At 37.4% G+C, this 20,211-nt stretch overlaps 1 protein-coding gene across 2 annotated transcripts; it reads left to right on the forward strand.

The window, feature by feature from the left end:
• Positions 1 to 1,920: 1,920 nt before the first annotated feature.
• LOC131782221 (disheveled-associated activator of morphogenesis 2) lies at positions 1,921 to 20,037 on the forward strand. Of its 2 annotated transcripts, none has more exons than XM_059098934.2 (32): positions 1,921 to 2,069; positions 3,145 to 3,364; positions 4,502 to 4,591; positions 7,440 to 7,508; positions 7,901 to 7,989; positions 8,112 to 8,189; positions 8,402 to 8,459; positions 8,770 to 8,860; positions 9,402 to 9,508; positions 9,579 to 9,689; positions 10,186 to 10,289; positions 10,661 to 10,727; positions 10,823 to 10,940; positions 11,308 to 11,440; positions 11,553 to 11,599; positions 11,842 to 11,906; positions 12,284 to 12,406; positions 12,578 to 12,964; positions 13,460 to 13,504; positions 13,800 to 13,862; positions 13,997 to 14,071; positions 14,361 to 14,468; positions 14,825 to 14,931; positions 15,018 to 15,106; positions 15,553 to 15,666; positions 15,856 to 15,956; positions 16,491 to 16,552; positions 16,742 to 16,802; positions 16,887 to 17,021; positions 17,497 to 17,592; positions 17,805 to 17,879; positions 18,226 to 20,037. In XM_059098934.2, exons 2-32 carry the CDS (start codon positions 3,206 to 3,208, stop codon positions 18,508 to 18,510), a joined length of 3,312 nt encoding a protein of 1,103 aa, XP_058954917.2. In that variant the 5' UTR covers positions 1,921 to 2,069; positions 3,145 to 3,205; the 3' UTR covers positions 18,511 to 20,037. The 2 variants fall into 2 exon arrangements, with proteins under 2 accessions (XP_058954917.2, XP_058954918.2); XM_059098935.2 differs by lacking the exon at positions 1,921 to 2,069 and adding an exon at positions 2,888 to 2,946.
• The last annotated feature ends 174 nt before the right edge of the window (positions 20,038 to 20,211 follow it).

Raw genomic sequence — 20,211 nt, forward strand, 5'->3', positions numbered from 1 at the left:
ATATTTTCGAGCAACATTTGGGCTTAATTGCCACAGACTTGGCTCAGTTGATCCACAAAGGATTGATTTCGAAATAATCTGTTAGACTTTACGAGTTTAAGTCACCGTAAATGGAAGCGACAACGCCGATTTTCCGGTTTACGGCGCCTTCTCAAAGAAGTGGACAGGAAGCGAATAATTAAATTACAGTTTATTGAAGATAACGGGTCTTTGTTTTGACTGCACTCCAGTTACTCGGAAATAATTGAGTGTGTACATGAATTAAGCAACATTTCAGTAAAATGAATCAGCTGCCTTTGCAGAATTATCAATTTCGTAGCTCTGATATAATTTAGATATTCACGGCAAGTTCGAGTGCAAATTACATCCACTTTCAATCCCAGCCAATTTTGGAATTTTTACAGTAAGACTATTGCACGTAGAGTATACTATGCGTTTAGATAACTTCGGAACCTAGACGAGTTTAAAGTTCACCAGTCCTTAAAAGATTTCAGTTTCACGTCTTTCAAGTGTCTCGCGGAGTTACTGGTTGAACGCGCGCGGCAGAGTTGCGAACCTGGGTGTGAACACACGCAAATGTTATCCTCTCCATCCTCTCGAGCGTAATCTACTTATTTTGCGTGAGACGGCGAGCGGCCAAAAAGTCTTGTCGCTGCAAGTAACTGCACTCGGACCGAGTCTGTACTATTTACTTATAACTGCTCGTTAACTACAGTTAACTGAACTCGACTATAAAATCTGAAGACAGATTTGGTGCAGACTATTCCAGTGAAAGCAGGTAATTTAGTGTTAACAACTGAGTTGAAAACGTAAATTGGCCACTGTAAGGAGTCAAAAGGCTGACGTTTCGAGCGTTACCCTTCGTCAGCCCTTCATCATCGCTCTGACGAAGGGCTAACGCTCGAAACGTTAGCCTTGTGACTCTGAACGGTGGCCAATTTACGTTTTCAACTCAGTTATTAACACTAAATGACCTGCGATACTCTCCCATTGACGCAGCACTACTCCCTTTATTCTGGTGAAAGCTGTGTTGTTAAGTTCCTCAACGGATGTACCGTTCATTCTTTCGTGAATCCTTGTCATCAGTATTTTGACGGACAAAAAGTCGTTTTAGACCTCGTAAAAAAGAAAAGAAAAACACAAATACATAGAATAAAAGGTTTGATGAAAGGCATCATCGAAAGCTACTTTTGTGCAAGAGGAAAGATTGGTACAAGACATCAAAATCATCTTACACCATGTTCATGAACCCTGATATTTTTTAAAACCATGAGTTTGCAATTAAGATGAACTGCAAAGATGAAAGGTGATCACTATTTAAGAGTTTCGAGTTTCTAGAAGCTTCTTGACTATGGACAACATGTTGCAACAACCAGTTTGAAATAAAAATGTGCTCATAACTGGTGATAAGGATTCGGAATTCGTACTTTCAAGAGTTCTTATTTGACCACAAATATATCCTATTGAGATATTGATGTAAGGAGAAACAAGTGTGGAAGTTCTTTAAACCAACTATCGATCAATCATGTTTACGGAATACAGGTAATACTATAGGTTTTTATAACATCACTTTAGCTCTTACGAGGATCCCAATAACGACTTGAAAGCTTTCATTTTGAGCGCCGAGTACAAAGTGTCGTAAATCACACTCTACAACTCTGATGTAACTATAATTGAGTTTACCTATTTAAAGTAATTCTTGTTGTTCAAACCTGGAGAACTTTTGTTATTTTCTGACAAGTTAAGACTTGTCTCACAAAGACACACAAGGCAAAACAAATCATTCAAATTGTTGACGGGGTCTCCGCCCTTCTGACCAAACAGTGCGTAAACGGAAACTAACTATTTCCTTGTTTTAAAATCTTAGCTGAAGTATACAAAATTAGCACTGATTCACGAGCTAAAATTAACTCGAATATGAAATATCGAAAGGGAAATTTCTTCAGCTTCAAGAGTGGTTTTACGGCTGGTACTTGATTGTTTTAAGTGTTTGGACGATAGCAGGAACCATTAATTATAGAAATGGGCGCTTGGCGATAGAGGAATACTTACGTTCGGGTAGCAGCAAGGTAATATTTATAAATTGGTGCTTTCAGGCAGACAAATTCGTTGATCTGGCCGTTTTCCAGATATCATTGAGACAGAGCTTCAATACGGTTATTCAGTATTCTCAGACTGACAAAAATCATTACGTTGCCAATAACAATGCCATCGACGCACAAATATTAGTTTTATGTGATATTTAAGCTGATACGAAAGAGGCACTTTCGCTCAATTTAACTTTGTAGAACTGCGACGTGAAGAATGGTTCCGGACTAAAGAGTTTAGAAAGCAACCTTTCTAGTTAAATTCGAGTTGGCTTTCGCCCTAAACTTTGATTTTCCAAAACATCACGAGAGCACGTAGGGATCACTTCATTTTCAACTTCTCCTAATTATTGATTGTTCTATAATCCTTTCTCCGGAACTCGGTACTTTGTACCTCATTTCCAAGACAATCCATATCCGGTTTCTAACCAAAGGCGGCACTGTTCTACTTCGCACCGGAAGGTCAGGTGCGACGAAATTTTAATTCTAGCGAGTTCCGATGTTACGAAGAATCGAACTGTAAAACGCGATGAAATTTATCCCTACATTAATCTTCATGGATATTTATGCAGCCATCTTTGAATACACAATCAATGATTCTAAGCTAAAAACTATTTATCACACCGAGTGAGTCAAGTCGAGCAAGGTGTTAGTCGGAAAGCTGAGGCAAAACATAAACCAGTCACTTAATCCCGGTAAGGTTAATTTTGTCACGGTAAATTATCCCTGACAGGAGAGGGATAAAATAAGGTTTGTCGTTTCCATTGTAAATGAAATGAAAGTTGTTCAACATGACTGAAAGTTACAAAGGCATTGCAGGTTGAAGGGAAATATCAATCCACAGAAGTCCCTATGAATGGTTTGATTTATTTTATTTAATTTGATGTTACCACCCTAACAGATTTATTAACTACCCCTCCCCTAGACAGATGTAGTTTGAAGTCCCGTACTGCTTCCCGTTTAGTACTCGCGCTTGCTAGTGTTATGGTCGGTCAGCGCAGCGGCTGATGATTACGGCCGCTCATTGTCCTTCGCCTCTTTACTTTTTCTATCCTAGAAGGCTTATGTGGCAGTGTATACTCATGATTCATGTGAAAAGATAACAGTCGGTTTGTAAAATGCCTCGAAAGCGTGGTGTGGGCTGTTTCGGATCTCGCTCAAACCACCCCGAAATTCGCTATGGCATCGACCATTCAAAGGGAATGCAGACTCTTCAGGAGTTTTCACAGCCGATGCCTGAAGAAAGCGAACTCAATGCTAAGTTCGCAGAGATTGTGGTAAGTGAATAGAGACTTTAAGTTTACGCTGGAATTGTTTCCCCAAATTGGAGAAGTTATTCAGCTTCATGGTCATTCTTTTCTTTGACATTTGTCAAGGAGGCGTAGGCAAGTATTTCGATTAGATTTGTTATTTATAATTCTTACATCCACGTGTCACAGGCCAAAATATGGAACTTTCTCGAACCTTATTGGATCAATAGTTTTTCTTTCCTCTCGGAAGAATAATGAAATAGAGAAGAACAAATTCATGCCTTGAAGATTCCACGGAATTATTCCCAATGGACTTGAATTAAGTGCTTTTGGCATTACAGATCGTCGTTCCTTTCACTTCGTACTAGTACTTCAATAGATCTATACAGTTCATTTATAAGTCTTATCTAATATGTAATATTTGAAATTTCTGACGCGAAATTTGCCTATATGTCCCTCTTAGAAGCAATATGCTCTGACTAATTCTACTGGAGTCAAATTTCTCCAATTCCATGTCCCTGACAATTGTTTATGTTAATAAATTTATCCTGCGACCTCAAAATCATTTCCGACTTTTTATGAATTCAGCTTGCCAATGAAGTTATGTATCCTGACATTGATTTCGTTGTGATTAAATCTTTGATTAGTTATTGTGAGCATTGCCTTTCGAGTAAATCCGTCGATCATGCGAATTGATCATTCTAAATGTCTTGCTTTCTAAATAGAAAATCGATATTCCTTTCGCGTGCATTCGACCTCTTCCACTCGATCAGTTCTTCCTTGAAAAGAATGTTTTTATTCGCTTCGCTCTATTTTTCACGAGTTCCAAAATCAGTTATTAATAGCATTTCTTCTCGTTTCTTCCTAAAAATAAAGCGCAACTGTTGTGAACACGGGAGGTCTGTTGTCTGATTCTTTAAATCGCGTCAAGTAATTTTGTAGTGGTGTACAATTTTAGTCAACATTTGTTGAACCGCCGACGATATTCTAGAAAACTTGTTTAGAATTAAAATGGCCAAAATAAACCACACAAATGTATCAATTTAAGGAACAAGGGAAGGACGAGCATTGCTTTTAATTTAATACAAATATTTCGTATCAGAACAGTGTCGATCTCGATTATTTTTTATCAATATTTGTCCGCGTTTTATTCATGTTCTTCAGGAAGAGCTTGACCTCACTGCAGTTCACAGGAAGGCCATGTTTGAATTACCTCCGGAGAAAAAATGGCAGCTCTATTTGTCTAAAAAGAAGGTAAGATCTGGATTTTTCTTTCCTTCCGATACCTGTTGATTCACTCCTTGATATTGGAGGACTTCGTATTTACACAATATTAATTCAGCAATGTTAATTTTTAATGAGGTCCGCGCTTGACGACGTAGGCCGGTGATACGCATACGCAAGTCCTAATAACTACATACAGCTATCGCTTTCGTTTTTTTTTTTTTGTAATAGTGCTATGTTATGCTGAATATTCAAACCAACACACAAGTGCTAAATAAATATTCAAAAGTGGAATTCTTGGAAAGTAAAAGGATTTTGGAGTTTTTTGAATAACCCAAATTTATGAATTACTCATTTGCATTTTCGAGGTGCTTCAGTAATTGCTCAAGATTGCAGCTGTTTGGATTTTTCAAAACATTTTTCATCACTAAACTTGGGCAAACAAAAATATTATGCACTTTCGTTTTTTGATTTGTATGTTTGGCACACAACAAGTTTTATCAAGAAGACCAAAAATGATTAACATTTGGTATAATGTTAAAAAATAGAAGTATTATGGTAGTGATTGTTCATCCAGTGTATTCTTTTAAAATCCAAATATATTGTTCAAGGGCTTTTCTCTTTTTTTGTGGTCAGACGCAACATTGTCTACTTTTAAACCATCTGGTTTAAAGAATTAAAGTTCCTCTGAAAAATAGGTTTTTACTTTCTTTGCTTCAAAGTATCAAGGTTTCTATAAAATATCTATATTTAATTTCTCTGCCTTTCCTTGTCAAGATTAAGTAAAAAAATCTCCTTTTTCTATTTTGCCCATTGTGATTAGATTCCACTTCAATCATCATTGGTCATTAAATCTTGGATTTTTTAGATGTCTTTGCCATCTTTTGGACAGAATATTTTGAATGTTAAGCATGTTTATTTTTTCTCTCTTGAAGCCTCCAGGCTTAAGCTTGTTAGCTAACCATCTGAGCCATTTAAAAATATAATTTCAGAGACTGAAATATTTTCTAACCCATGCTTTAAGAAAAAATGTATTACAATAACAGTACTTATTTTAAAATGATTATTTAATCAAATTAATATGTTTGTCAATAAATGGTGAAGTTGTCTAGTACAACCAATATCATTCATCACAAATAATTATTGTGAATATAGAATTCTTGACCTCTAAAACAGTAGTGATCCAAATCAAATAGCTTTTTTAACCTATTTTAGCTGGTTCAGTAGCCTTGAATTTCAACCTTACTTCCTCCCCTGTATACAATTTGGCGTAAGAGGTCACACTTAATAGAAGAGCTGAGGAGTGAAATTGAATGACATAGTTTTTTTTTATAGACAGACTGTCTAGTGGTTTGATATCAGAATATTGACTTGTCATGCATGAACAGTTCCAAGGTTGTGCACTTGGGATTCAATGTAGCTAAACATAAATACATGTATAGATCGGTAAATACTCTTTGAGAACTTTTTATGGTAATGTTACCACATGCATATACAGTACAGTTGTCATTTTGTAGCACAGTTTTATCATCAAGATAATTGCAATCAATGATTCCTCAAGTAACTTTCTTGTCAAGTTTTGTTATGATTTTAAAGTTAAATTATTTTCATTTATTGTTCAAGAGCAAAGGAAAAATTAAAAGAAAGCCAAGCCCAGGGATAAATTACTTTCTTTATGATCTCTCCAAGAGAAGTACTATATCCTCAGCTTATTGTGTAATATTTTACATACATGGTTAAAGCAGCACAGGTTACCCATTCGAGGGTCTTTTGTCTTAGAGATCTGGGTGCTCATCTTTGAGAAAGTAGGGTCACACAATCTGTACATGTGGTGACTAAGCTGTGCTGGAGCATAACCTAGTATTTCTGAAGATTTATAGAAGAATTTTCTGCAATTAACAAATAGTGTTGATTTAGCACAATTCTGTACATTGTACAGTTCTCTAAAGAATTCCTTCTATATGCTAAAGCAGTGGTTTGTGTATTTTCACGGTTGTCATTACATGTATTTACTGGGCAACATGTTCACCATGGCAGTTTTTTAATCTCAAGGCAGGTTGTTTATCGTAATTCTTTTGTTTGAAATTTTTAATTGCATTGTGTGGATTTTACTGTTTAAAGTTTGATTTTAACTTATCACAGAAAATTGACTTACATACATGTACAGATACAGAGATCAACATTGTTGATTTTAAGTTGTAACAAATTTAGGTTTTGATTTAATATATAGAACAAGTGAAAACAACACTAAGGTGAGATGAGTTAGAAATATGTTTTTTTTTTTCCAGAGACAATCTGTCTGCTTTCCTTTAATTTAATTGTTTTGGTATTGAGGCAATCATATTGTTAGCCTATTGCCAGCGAGTGGCCAATAGATTCAGAGAAGGTTGAACATTAGTGCCTCTCTCAGTTTCGTCAAAGAATAGGAGGGGAAAAAATGACTAACAGACAATAATTTACAACTGTATCTGTATCAATAAGAGGGAGTCAAAGGTATATTTTATAGTTTTTTAATTAGTTTTGCCTTTCTTCATGATATCCTTCAAAGATTGATTGTTTGTGAAATTTGTTTTCAGCACAAATATCAAGAGACAGCCTCCTTTAATTATGTAGAATCATCTACAGTGTATGGTGGATTATAGATATTCTATATTTCCAATGTATCAAGAACATTCATATACACTGCTAAAGGTTGCCAAGCAATTGTCCATAAAAACTGGATGGAATCTGCGGGAAACTTGTGGTTAACTATATGTAGCAGTGGACAAAGTTAAATACTTCTACATCGCTGTATTGCACACCTTAGGATTTACTGGCTTTTGAGGTGCATGAGCTGTGTGATTTTATCATTTTCTAATTTTTATGCATAAAATTTCAGGAACAACAAGAATTAAGTTCCACCAGTTATCCAGAGTACTACATAGATCAGTTGAAGAGCCTCCAATCAGTAAGTCCTACATGAAAGTTGTTTGTATATTCACACTTACCTCTCAACACATAGGCATCAGTCACGATTTTGATGTTCACCTTTGACCTGTTATTACTAGTACTGCATTTTAAGGGTACTGGACTTTGAGGCAGGTGGTGTGGGTTTTAAGACTGGGTTGGGTGGTTGTTTTGTTGTCTTGAGAAAAACACTTCACTTTGACAGTGCTTCTGGCAAACTGTCTTGAAGCTGAGCAAAATGTAGAGGGGGGAGGGTGGGGCCTGTAATGAACTAGCATCTTATCCATGGGGAGTGGCATAACTCTTAGTTGCTTCTTGTCGCAGAAATGGGAAGAAGGTTGGGGAGTGTAGGTCAATTGGTCTGATGGCAGATGGCACTTTTTTTTGTTACAGATTTACATTTTTAAGAGTGAGGAGGAGATAGAGACACGAGCAAAACTCGTAGATGGACTTAAGACTGCACTTCGTACTCAGCCCTTGAGGTTTGTATGTCCATTATAATGAAAATAATTTTAGTGTGTTTATTTTAATCTTGGCTTATATGTGTAGTAGAACAATTTTAAACAATGAGGCCTGATTGTTTTTTTGTTTGTTTTTGTTGCAGATTTGTTCATAGGTTTATTGAATTAAAAGGTTTAAATTGTTTATTAGATTTCTTAGAAAATATGGACTATGCGACAAGGTACAGTTCAATTTTTTATTCTACAGGTCATTATTTGTTTCTTTAGACTGATTATTAACTTTGTGTAGTATTGCAAGGGCAGGGGATGGCATTCTTTGCACAAATATAGCAGCTTTTTGTACTATTTATTCATTCTTTGTAAACTTTCTTGTATAGGTTCAGGTTCATTCCTTTAACTGTACTCCAATGAAATTCTCTTTTTTTCTTTCCAGTCAAAGTAAAATTCACACTGCAGCAATAGGATGTTTTAAAGCACTGATGAACAGCTCAGTGAGTATCACTACTGACAGTAATCTTTATATAACCTTTTTTACCTGAAAGAGTGATGGACATGTAATATCTCCTTACAGTATCCTTGCATTGCTAAGAAGAAGCTGTTTAAAGAGTTAAATACATCAACTAGAGAATATTGCTTGATTTAAAACCAATTTCTCAGGAGTGCAATTATGAGAACTGTGTGACCAACAATAAGGGGCAGACTGGCAGATAGTGAGTTCTTTTGAGTAAATGGGTTGAAGCAGGTTACTAAAAGTCTTCTTACATGATTGTAAGTAATAACATTTCTTTCCTTCTCTTATAGCATGGAAGAGCACATGTGTTGGCACACCCATCATGTATAAATGTCATTGCTCAAAGTATGAGCACTGAAAATGTCAAAACTAAAATACAAGGTAGGCTTATAAAACAGGTGCAAGGGTATAACTGTTGTTAAAGAATTTATAGCCTGTACATTGAGCTATGTATAGTATTTTAGCTTGTTAACTTTTCTCAGAAGAATTTAAGATTGATTGCCAAGATGAAGGGGAATTGGCATTCACAAGTTTCTTCTGGCTGGTAATTTTCAGTCCAACTGCAGCAATCTTGCTCAAAGTTGTTAAGCCTGGATTTCTTTCCTCTCTGAAACATAGTCTTTATCCCACTGTTGGAAAGGGATAGAACTCATTTCTTGAACCGGATTGTGTTAAAGATTCTATGGGTAAATGGAACATATCAAGGCTTTACTTACAAAAAAGGAGGGGAGGGGTAGTAGGTGTGAGTTGGCACTAACTGGAGCAGTCTTAATTTGCAAGGCTCATATGAAGAGGCCCTTACATATATATATAATTTTTTTATATGCACGTAGTAGATGCCAAAATGGATTTTGTGCATACATGTAAATGTGATGATCACAGACTTACAATGGTGGACTTGAACATGTGTCTCTCCTTGCAGTGTTAGAAATCCTTGGCGCTGTCTGTTTGGTACCTGGTGGTCACAAGAAGGCACTGGATGCCATGACTCACTTTCAAAGGTTCAATGAGGAACGAACAAGATTCCAGGTGAGTTTATCTTTGGTTTATGGACTGTTCATCTTGAGAAAACAATAAAAAAAATTTTCTTTCATTTCAGACATTGATCAATGACCTAGATCGTACGACTGGGCAGTACAGAGAAGAGTTTAACTTGAAAATAGCCATTATGTCATTCATCAACGCAGCTCTGAAATATGGAGCAGGAGCGGTACGTCCATAGTACTTGTCATAGCGATAAAATCTTAATTAATTGTTAGAATGCTTTCATGGTAGTGTAAAAGTTACTTTAGAATTCCAAAACTTGGTTGATTTATGAGAATGATTGGATTTTTAAAGTTCGAAAACACTAGAAAATTGCACTGTATGCGTTTAGTTGGTCATGGGATCAACCGGTTATATTTCAAATAATTTTTAACACCAGGTCCGTACCCCGGCCTTAACATGTTTGAAAAACAAATCGATAGTCCTCGCAGTCATTTTCCTATTATTTTTCGGTCAGAGTAGAACAGTGTGGTGCGGGAAAGTAGACAGTTAACTCTGTTTTCAAAAGGACGAGACATCATTCAGAATGTTTGACTAGCACTGATTGGAATCTCTGTTTTTCACAGCAGTCCTGAGCCATATTGACTCAATAATTTTAACGACGGTGCATTCCATAGCGAGAGCTTGTGTAATTATCTAAGTAACTCTTTTTTTCCCCACAGGAACATCTCGAATTTCGTATTCATCTTCGATTCGAGTTCCTTATGCTAGGAATTGAGCCAGTCATTGAGAAGCTGCGCACTTTGGAAAATGCAACTCTCGACAGGTTTGTCTTAATTGACTCGTCGGCAACCACAGTGTAATTAAGACTCCGCAATGCAAAGCCAATTTCTGCAAACTTTCAATGAAAGTTTAGAACCAACTGCACGTCGTCAACAGAGAAACATCACTCTCATCCTAGAATATACATCTTGACACTACTGTGCCATTTTGTTCGTTTGACAATTTTATGTTTCAGTGTCAATTGACTTAAGAAAAGTAGGAAACTTGTTAATGCGGGTATTTCACAGTGAAAGTACAAATTATGAAACAAACTTTCAAACCTGGAATGATGAAAAAAAGTTATGTTTTCTTTTGAAAACTGTGATAACTTTGCCGCTTTATCTTTAAAATTCAATTCAACTCTATGTTTTCCAGGCATTTTAACTTTTTTGACATAGTAAGGCTTGATGATGAAAAAGAACTTTCCAAGAGATATGGAATGGTAAGTATCTGATTAATTCTTGTAACTGTTCGAGCACTTTGTAATATCTGCAACAAAAGTACCAACAATTTATTGAAATGTTTCTGTTTTTGCAGCCTTACATTGATCTAAGAAGTGCGAGCTGTATGTTTGATGTTCTTAGAAGGAAATTGTGTACAACATCAGCTTATCCACATCTGTTGTCAATTCTTCATCATTTGCTCCTGGTTACGAGTAAGTGTGGATTATTTCAGTTTTCAGATCGTTATCAACATTGTAGTTCTTTATCATTCTAGGTATCATTAACGCCAACCATCATTGTCACAAGATAACTATCGATTTAATTACATCTGTAGTTTTGTTGAAAGTTTGTTTTACGTACAATTAGGAGCTTAAGCGTGAGGCTGACGGCAAACGGCGACTATTGATGAAATATTTGCTGTCAGTTAGCCGTTGCACGTGTAATGCGTGGGAATTGCACGTACGTCAAGTGCCTGTAATGCTGCAATACACGTTAACGGTTCTGCACACACAGGGTAAGCAATCACTCGCATTTGCGCATGAGCATAGCGTCACAAGCAATGTCTTTTTGTTATTGAAGATGATCATGGTGTGGCTCGGAGACTTTGGCAGTTGATTGATAGAGTCGTTCAGCAAATCTCTGTCCAGGAAGATGACGGTAGTGACCCGGATGTGGCACCATTGGATATTAATGTGAATTACATTCTAGACACGTGAGTGGAGGGATTTTTTGAGCACGCTGTACTGGCCTACATGTCTTTACTAGTCTTTTCTTTTCTTGTTAACATTCTTCAACATTCTTAAAACTTTTTTTTTTCGGCACAGATTACTTCATGAAGACGAGCTACGTAGGGAGGAACTTGGAGAAGATGGTGAGCCAATGGATCAAGTTTTTTTTCACCTTTTTTTCGTTTAGTTTAATTGGCAATGCTCAATGGATTTTTGTTAGTCGAAAACCTCTGTTCGTGTTCATGAATTTTTTTTAAAATAAAAACATCATTATGAACATTTTAAACGGAATTAGTGAATTAACGTAATAGCTATAACCCCCAAAGATTTGTTTAAGTAAGGGTGTTTTTTTTTGGCACAAATAACTATTTTGTTTTTGTTACAGTGGAAGGTCTTAAAGCCAAACTCCAGAAGAAAGAAAGAGAAGTGGATAGCAAAAAAGAAGAACTGGTAAGAGGTGTTCACACCACACTTAGATCAAAAGAGCTAAAGTGGCTTCCTAATCACAATGCATGATATCTTTCTCAGTGAAACCAATCGGGCGTTTGTCTCTAGGGTATTAGAATTATCACCGTACCTTTTCAGGAGAGGTGCTAATCAGTATTTTCCCTTCAGAGACTAGCGTTGCTTGCGTTGGGGCGGTGCTACTGAGAGTTACTACAGTAAGCGAGCCACGAGAGATTGAAACTTCGGACCTTGCACAGAGCATTTCTTCGGCACAGGGACTCCACTAAGTCGAAAAGATAGCTGCATTTAAAAAAAAATAGCTGCACTTACATCCTGACTTGTTGTAGCTCACTTTAATAGCATTTTGCATTGTTCCGTAGGAAGAACTTAAGGAGGCATTTGATAAAATGTCTGTGAAACTCGAAAGAGAATCCCAGGAAAGAGAGGAAGCCATGCAACAGATCCGTGAACAAGAAGCCAAACTTAATGAGGCGAAAGCCAAGGTAAGATTAGTTCTTTGTTCTGCGCTTACTCCTGCGATGAAACAGAACAAGCCACATCACTGTACGTCTCAAATATTGTTCAATGTTGACAGACTAATTCAGTAAACTCAACACTCGTTACTCCATACTACGACGACTGCTTACAACTCTCATCAACGTTTTTCCTCCAAGATTGAACTTGAAGGACAAGAAAGACTCAAGCTCGAAGAAATCCTCAAAGGTGTTGGTGGATCAATACCAGACGACGCCAAGATCTCCAACCTCACCAGTGCAGCTGCTGCCGGCAAGCTATCACCAATGCAAGGTGTTTGTCCCCCACCCCCTCCTCCCCCACCACCAGGAGGGCCTGCTGCACCACCACCACCACCTCCACCCCCTCCGGGAGGAGCTCCCCCGCCACCTCCCCCACCTGGTGGTTTTCCAGGCAGTCCAGCCCCTCCCCCACCTCCCGGTGGCAAGTCCGATGGTGGGTTCTTCGGGTTTAGCAAGCAACCGAACAGGAAGGCACCAAAACCTTCTCAGCCACTCAAGTCCTTCAATTGGGCCAAATTACCGGATGTAAGTGGCTTTCTTGTATGTTAAGTAATGCTCCAAAAAACTTGTAGACGCGGTGGCTTAGAGATTAGTGCACTGGACTTGGGATCTAAAGGCTCGAGCCTGAAGGGTCACTGTGTTATGTTCTTGGGCAGGTCACATTGGGCACAGGACACTTTCACAGTCTCTCTTTCGACCCTGGAGTATACCATTTAAATGGGTACATGTAGCGTTTAATTGTCACCGAAACCTGTAAAATATTAAAGGGTTACTTGCAACGAGGTAGCTCAGTTCCCACTTAGTACCCAGAGACATAGTTGAAGCTGGTTACATAGGAGACTTTCTAGAAAAGGGCTTTAAATGTGTCTTCAGGATTTTCGAAAATGGTTACCAGGTGTTAATTGTAGGAAGGGGAAATTTCGTTAATGCAAAATCTGTTGAAAAGGTCGGCCGTGCATGAACAAATTGCATTGACAATGATCGTAAAATTCGTTCATGTTTCTTGTTCTTCATTTTCAGTCTAAAATAAAAGGAACTGTGTGGACTGACATTGATGATGCGAAGGTAACAATTAATTTCCCATGATTAGTTAATAATACAGCAATTTAAAGATAAAATGGCGTCATCCTGTTTAGAAAGTAATTGTAATTTGCTACTTCTCATATATATTTGCTGCTAGTCTTAAGAGTTTATTACCGAGCTTGGAAGTTGAACAGTTAGCCAGTACCATAGTCGGGCTGCAACAAGAAGATGCTTAGTCCGTTGACTAATGCGTATGTACCGCTGGCTTCCACGCAAAATTCACTTTCCTTTTATGTTATGTCGGTTTTAATCACATTGGATTACTTGTATTGTTCAGGTGTATGCTGTCATGGATTTTGAGGATTTTGATAGAATGTTTTCTGCTTATCAAAGGAAAGAGGTACAGATTATTATTATTATTTGACATCAACCAAAGAAATTGAAGTTAAGCGTGCATTTTTATTAGGCATCGTTGATCGTATGTCAATTTAATGTTTTTATTCTTTTATTTCATTTTATTTACGATAAATTTAGAAAGACTACAAGGACAGTGCAGATAGTGTCTCAAAACCAAAAGAGATGTCACTTATTGACAGCAGACGCGCTCAGGTGTGTATTGATTAGTAATTCTCCTTTAGAGATGCTTTATGTTTCCCTCAATATGACTGGTGAGAATCGAATGAACCATCGACGAATCGATCAGCTTGATGCACAAATTAATTTTTGATATTCAACATCGTATTTAGTATTCGTAATTTAAAGAGAACTTAAACTTTTGTCAGCTCTTGAAAGATTTTCAGGTTGTTGAAGAAAATGGGTGCTATATTATCATGAAACATCTTGTGAAATACATTGTTTTCAATGAAAGTGTTAAAACTGAAGTATTTGACTTCTTTAGAACTGCGGCATTCTGCTCTCGAAGCTGAAGATGACGGATGAAGAAATAACTAAAGCAATTCTTTCAGTGGATGCGAATGACGAGCTGTCTAAAGATATGGTGGAACAGGTATTAGGATAAAGTTTTTTTTTAAACTAAAAATTTCCAAAAAATCATGAGTAAACAAACATGTTGAACTTATGTCACAAACGGTGGCCAAAAGAATGGCAAGTTCCGATTTAACGGTCGAATGAAGCTTATCAAAAAAGAGGGAAATGTCTTAAGGAGATAAAAACACTGCAGAAAGCGCGGGAAAACGCGAGTGACCAAGTCGCGTTTGGTTTTTTTTTTTGCTTCTGATTGGTTTAGAGGGTGGCACTAGTTTTCTGGACCAATCACAAAGCGAAGCAAGGCAAATGAATTAAACTTTGCCTCATAGTCAGGTGGACGTTTGACCAGATTTGTTTATGTGTTTTATTTTTTAGCTTCTCAAGTACGTCCCAACATCAGACGAGAAGAATCTTCTCAATGCGCACAACAAAGAAATCGAGCAATTTGCTCGCGCAGATAGATTTTTATATGACATGTCAAGGTATGTTCTGTGGTGCTAAGTTTATCCTTATAATAATCGATAAAACTTTGTCTTTCATTTACGTTGCTTCTTTGAAAACGTTGCAGAATTGTCCACTACGAGCAGAGGTTAAAATCGTTGTTTTACAAAAAGAGATTTCCCGAGAGAATGGGCGAAGTTAAACCGAAGGTACAAGGTGAGGGAATGCTATGCTGGCTTTTAATGTTATATCATTTCCTTCAGTAAATTTTTTTCATTATTTGAATCCATCAGCTTTATAACGGAGAAAATTTTTTTCTCTGGAATGAGTCAGTAGAAAAGAAGTATTGTCAGAAGTTATACGCAATCAACACGAAGATCACTAAAGTTCGCTCGAAATATCGCACGAATTCTCCGAGAACAATAGACGAGCTCAGACGCTGTTCGTTTATTAGATTCCCTTTGCACAGCTCTGACAGCAGGCAGGTTAGCGATAAGTTAAATCGGATGAGTGGCAGTAAAAACGGTATAATGGTGTTTGTTTGTTTTCGCTTCCTTTGTCGTTGTCAAACTCTTGTACAACGTTGTTTTGAGCATAGAAACCGAGATATTAAAACCTGGGAGAAAGTGTCAATTGTTTTGAATGTAATTTTTTTCCCGCAGCTGTGTTGGAAGCATCCAAAGAACTTCAGAGAAGTAAAAGACTTAGAATATTACTGGAAGTTGTTCTAGCGTTTGGTAATTACATGAACAGAGGAGCAAGAGGAAATGCTGCTGGTGAGATGCCATAGTTTAGCTGAAGGTTATAGCTTTTTGGTTAAAATGACATTCCAAAAAAGGCGTTGAAAATTGTAAAACCATTGAAGATAAAAATCCAAAGTCAATTTTAACCAGTTCCAAAATGAAAGTTTCAGTTAGTCAGTTATTGTTTCAGCCCAGAAAACGCTTACTGTTTTGTTTTGTTAGGTTTTAAGCTGGGCAGTCTAAACAGAATAATGGACACCAAGTCAAGCTCTAATTCAAAAATAACTCTCCTTCATTACTTGATTATGGTTCTGGAAAGAAAGGTAAGGTTCTCACATAAGGATTTATTAATCCAGAGTCATTAACTCCCCTTCCTCCCCCCTCCCTTTAACAAAAAGCCAAAAAATGTTTGAGGCTTACGTCAAGAGAGCATGTGCACTGGTTTTCGTAATTTAGTAAGCGAATGGAATCCAAAATTGAACTGTTTTTACTCGCTGTAACAAGTTTCATTATATGAAAGCGGAGCTCGCAGAGCGAAGCCCCATAATTATACTAAATAGTACTAACCCATCAAGCCGAAAAAATTTGGATGTACGACCGTACGATCGTAAGACCGTACAAGGTGCTACTTTTAACATGCGTGGTCAACTGTACTGCGGGCACGCCAACGCCATGGCTTTGTTCAGTAGTCCAGTGGTCAGTGCACTGGGCTCTGAGTCGGACGACCCGGGTTCTAGTCCCGGCCGGGGCAAGGAGTTGTGCCCTTGAGACGTGCGGGAAAAAAATGCGAGCTCCGCGTTTAGGCCTGGCTAAATCTATATATTATTGTTTTAAGAAAAAGCACCTCTTATTTACAGTATCCTGAGGTACTCAAGTTAGAAGAAGAACTAGCACACGTGAGGACAGCTGCAAAAGTCAAGTGAGTTCTACACCGTTTTTCGGTGTTGTGTTTTTCGGATTTATTCACTAGGCCAGTTTGTCTTGGGGAGATTCGCGGTTGTTACGAATTTTAACAACCTAGCAAAACATGTTTTACTAGAATGAGCCTAAAGGTTTGCAAGGGGACGTAAACCTTACCGTCTTTGAAATAATCTTTATTCCATTTCAGTTTGGGTGAGTTGGAGAGTGAATCAGCTGCCATAAAAAAAGAACTCAAAGAGGTTGAGAAGGTAAATTGCCCTTTATACAAGTCTATTCGCTCTTGAAGTTGGGTATGAATTATTTGTGAATCAAATTATCAACGTGTTTCGTAGGAGCTGGAATTTCAGCAGAAGAAGAAGGAACGAATCCACGGCGACAAGTTTGTGGAGGCGGTTGGCTCTTTCGTGAAAGTTGCACAGTTCTCGCTCTCTGAATTGGACGAATCTTGGAAAGATATGAAGCAAAAGGTTAAATTTTGATTGTGTAGAGCGTTCGGTTAATCAGCTGACTTACCTGTCAATCATTCACAGATAGAAAGCTTTTCGATTGGCATCGTAAACCAAAACTAAAGTAACTACCAATTAGAGAACAGGAAAGAACCTTGAAGAGCCAATGAGAACTCAAGGGAAAAACAAGGAAACCGCCTAAAGCGCGGGAAAACTCGGGCGACCAAGTCGTTATTGGGTTTAGTTTTCTATCTGATTGATTGAGAAGGAGCTGCGAGCTTTTCTTTTTCACCAATCACGGAGTCGGTGAAGCAAAACCAATACAATTCCAGATAACATTTGAAACTCAATTGAAAACTGGTCTAGCTTGCTATTTGGGAAAGGAATTAGCTCAGTGGTTTATTCAACAGTCAGCTGTTAAGTACTTATGTAATTGCGCTAACAAACGTTCCTTTTCTAACAACAAAGCGCCTAATTCCTGTTACTGCTTCTTCAGTACGCCAAGGCAGTGTCCATGTTTGGTGAGGAACCAAAACAGCTTCAGTCCGACGAATTTTTCGGTCTGTTTTCAGCATTCCTGGTTTCATTTGCGGTAAGTTTTTCCTTTCTTTCTCTAGTCAACTAGCGGAAGCTATTGCTGTTTTTACATTCCATACCAGGTCGGCCAAGGCGAAATTTGTAACAGTAAAGATGTGTTTTGTTGTTTTGACCAGCGAAGGATAAAATTGATGTGATAGCTGACACTCTGGCTTCACTGCACGAGGGGCATTTTAATAAGAGTCAGGGTATTTTCTTGTCTTGCAGGAAGCAAAACATCAGAATGAGGAAATGAAGAAAAGGAAGGAACAAGAAGAAAGAAAAGCGCGAGCAATGGCTGAGGTAAAACAAATCTTTTTTTTTTTTTTAAATTCCCTTGCTGTTTTTAATTTCTGTGGACTAGATTAACGTTTTTGACTCCGACATGAGATGAGTCCTGGTTCAAACCAAGCTTATGCAATTCACATTAACGCAGACATGAAAGTCAGAAATTTTCCATACATTTGCTCGGATAAATAAAGCTATCTAAACTTACTAAATAAAAGATTCTTATTTAGGGGTATAATTGTGGATTTTTAAACTAGGAACGTAGATTTGACAGGAAAGGTGGTTTTAACTCCGATGCAGCTGTTATTGACGAAATAACTTTTTTCCTATAAGATTCAGAACGTTGTGTTTTTATTTTTAGCAAAAGGAAAGAGATCGGCAAAGATCAGCGGCTAAGAAAGTCATTCATAGTAACCAAGCACCTGAAAAGAATAGTAAAAAGATGAGCACAGCTGGAGATAATCGCGGCGAATTCGACGATTTAATCTCCGCCCTACGAACTGGAGATGTGTTTGGAGACGAACTCAGTAAAATGAAAGGTCGTAGACGAACAGCGCCTCCGAAGCAGGCTTGGCGCGTTGAAAACGGTTCCGAACGTGAACGAGCTTCTCCGAAAGCTTCACCGAGGATACCACGAAAGAATTAAATACTGCGAACAGTCTTCTCTGCGCATGGTTCTCGGACAATAGAACGCTGTTCGTATTTCGCTGACAACGGGTAATTCTGTGTACGTAAATTTGGATCAGGGTGTTTAGAGAAACATAGTAGTTTTGTGTTGTGTAAGTTTGGTAGTTAGGTATTTTATTTGAAAGCGAAATACGGCAGCTTTACAGAATGTCATTTTCTCCAAGGAGAAATAAAAATTCACCAGAGACAGTCAATAGAGTTCTCAAAATGAAGGAAAAATGAAAACACAAGACTCAAGAGTAAATTTCTCGAAGAAATTTAAAAGGAGTGAAAAAAAAATACCCTCTTAATTACTGAAACCAAGTTGAGGCTATCAAGTTTTAACTTCCAAGAAAGTCCTTCGTAAACTAAGTTTTAAGGCGTAGTTCTATAAATTGCGCATAACTCGGTGCAATTTGGGGTGAAGATGAAATGAAAACACTAATATGATGTGTTAGCAATAATATTTACCTCACAGGAGACTAGATTTAAATTTTTTTAATTTAATTTCTTGGAAGTGTTTAGGCAAAAGCAAAACAGAGCTTATAGCCGCCAGGACATCCGTGCCGTTGTGTTCAGTCCTGCGCCGGTTTCCCAGCCGAAGTCTCGTAGTTTCTTTGCTATATAGAGTAAGCAGTTGAGTAAACAACGTCACAAGAGCCCTTTAAGCGTCTCGAAGAAGGCTGTACGTGGTGAAGAGTTAGTATTTTTCTTTGCTTGAGTAATTTAATGCATAATTTCAAAGTTATTGTAGAGTCTGTCAAAACAAGGGCGCGTTTTAGACAGACAAACAGCTTTGTTTCTCGAAGTTTTCATTAATTGTGTGCCCAATTAATTTTAGTGTAGTATTTTTTTAAACTTACAGCTCGTAGTTGAAAGGCTCTTGCATGGCTGTGAGTAATTTGTTCCGATAGAGATGAAACTCTCGCAAACATGTTTTTTTTTTGTCAGAGAATGACGTTAATTCTTCTCCCAATTCGTAACTTGTTTAGGTAGTTCAACAGACTGGCAATTTGTTAAACTGGTTTAAAAAATGGCTGTCGATTGTGCGTGAATTTCCCGCCTGAACTGCGTGGCAACAGCTGACCAAACTATTGTCGTTCTGGTTTTTTCCCCGAGTTATTCTACACATGTCGTAAAGTGTACCAAAATTCAATAGATAAATATATATTAAATCATATTGTAACTTAAATTGATTCCAAGTTTTGTTAATGATTTAGCTCGAATATTATATTATGACTTGAGTTAGCAATTCGCTCTGGAAATGTTGACTAATTCATTTGATTGAGTAGCATTGTTATAGAGCTGTTTTCGAATTTCTGTATAGAAACAGACTGAAGTGAATAATTTCATTTGAGTTCTTTCCTCCTTGCCGTTTAATGATGGTGTTTTATCATTTGTACGTATTTAGGCTTTTTTTGTAAATTAAAGAAACACGCTACGTTTTTTCATTTGTAAATTTAACAAAGACAATTAATTTGAAGGCTGAATAAATGTGGCGAATGTATTGTGACTCGCATGTTTTATTTTAGGAACCTGGGGTTTCCAGTCTAAAATTAGGTATTTGAATTCCATAACGACAGTTGTCTCACACCATAAAGAATATTACTATAACCCTCTACTTTAAGAGATGATCCAAATTGTAAATTCTCCTTGCGATCTCAGTGGGTTACCTGCAAAG

Source organism: Pocillopora verrucosa, chromosome 7 (genome assembly GCF_036669915.1).
Source record: "Pocillopora verrucosa isolate sample1 chromosome 7, ASM3666991v2, whole genome shotgun sequence".
Taxonomy (NCBI): domain Eukaryota; kingdom Metazoa; phylum Cnidaria; class Anthozoa; order Scleractinia; family Pocilloporidae; genus Pocillopora; species Pocillopora verrucosa.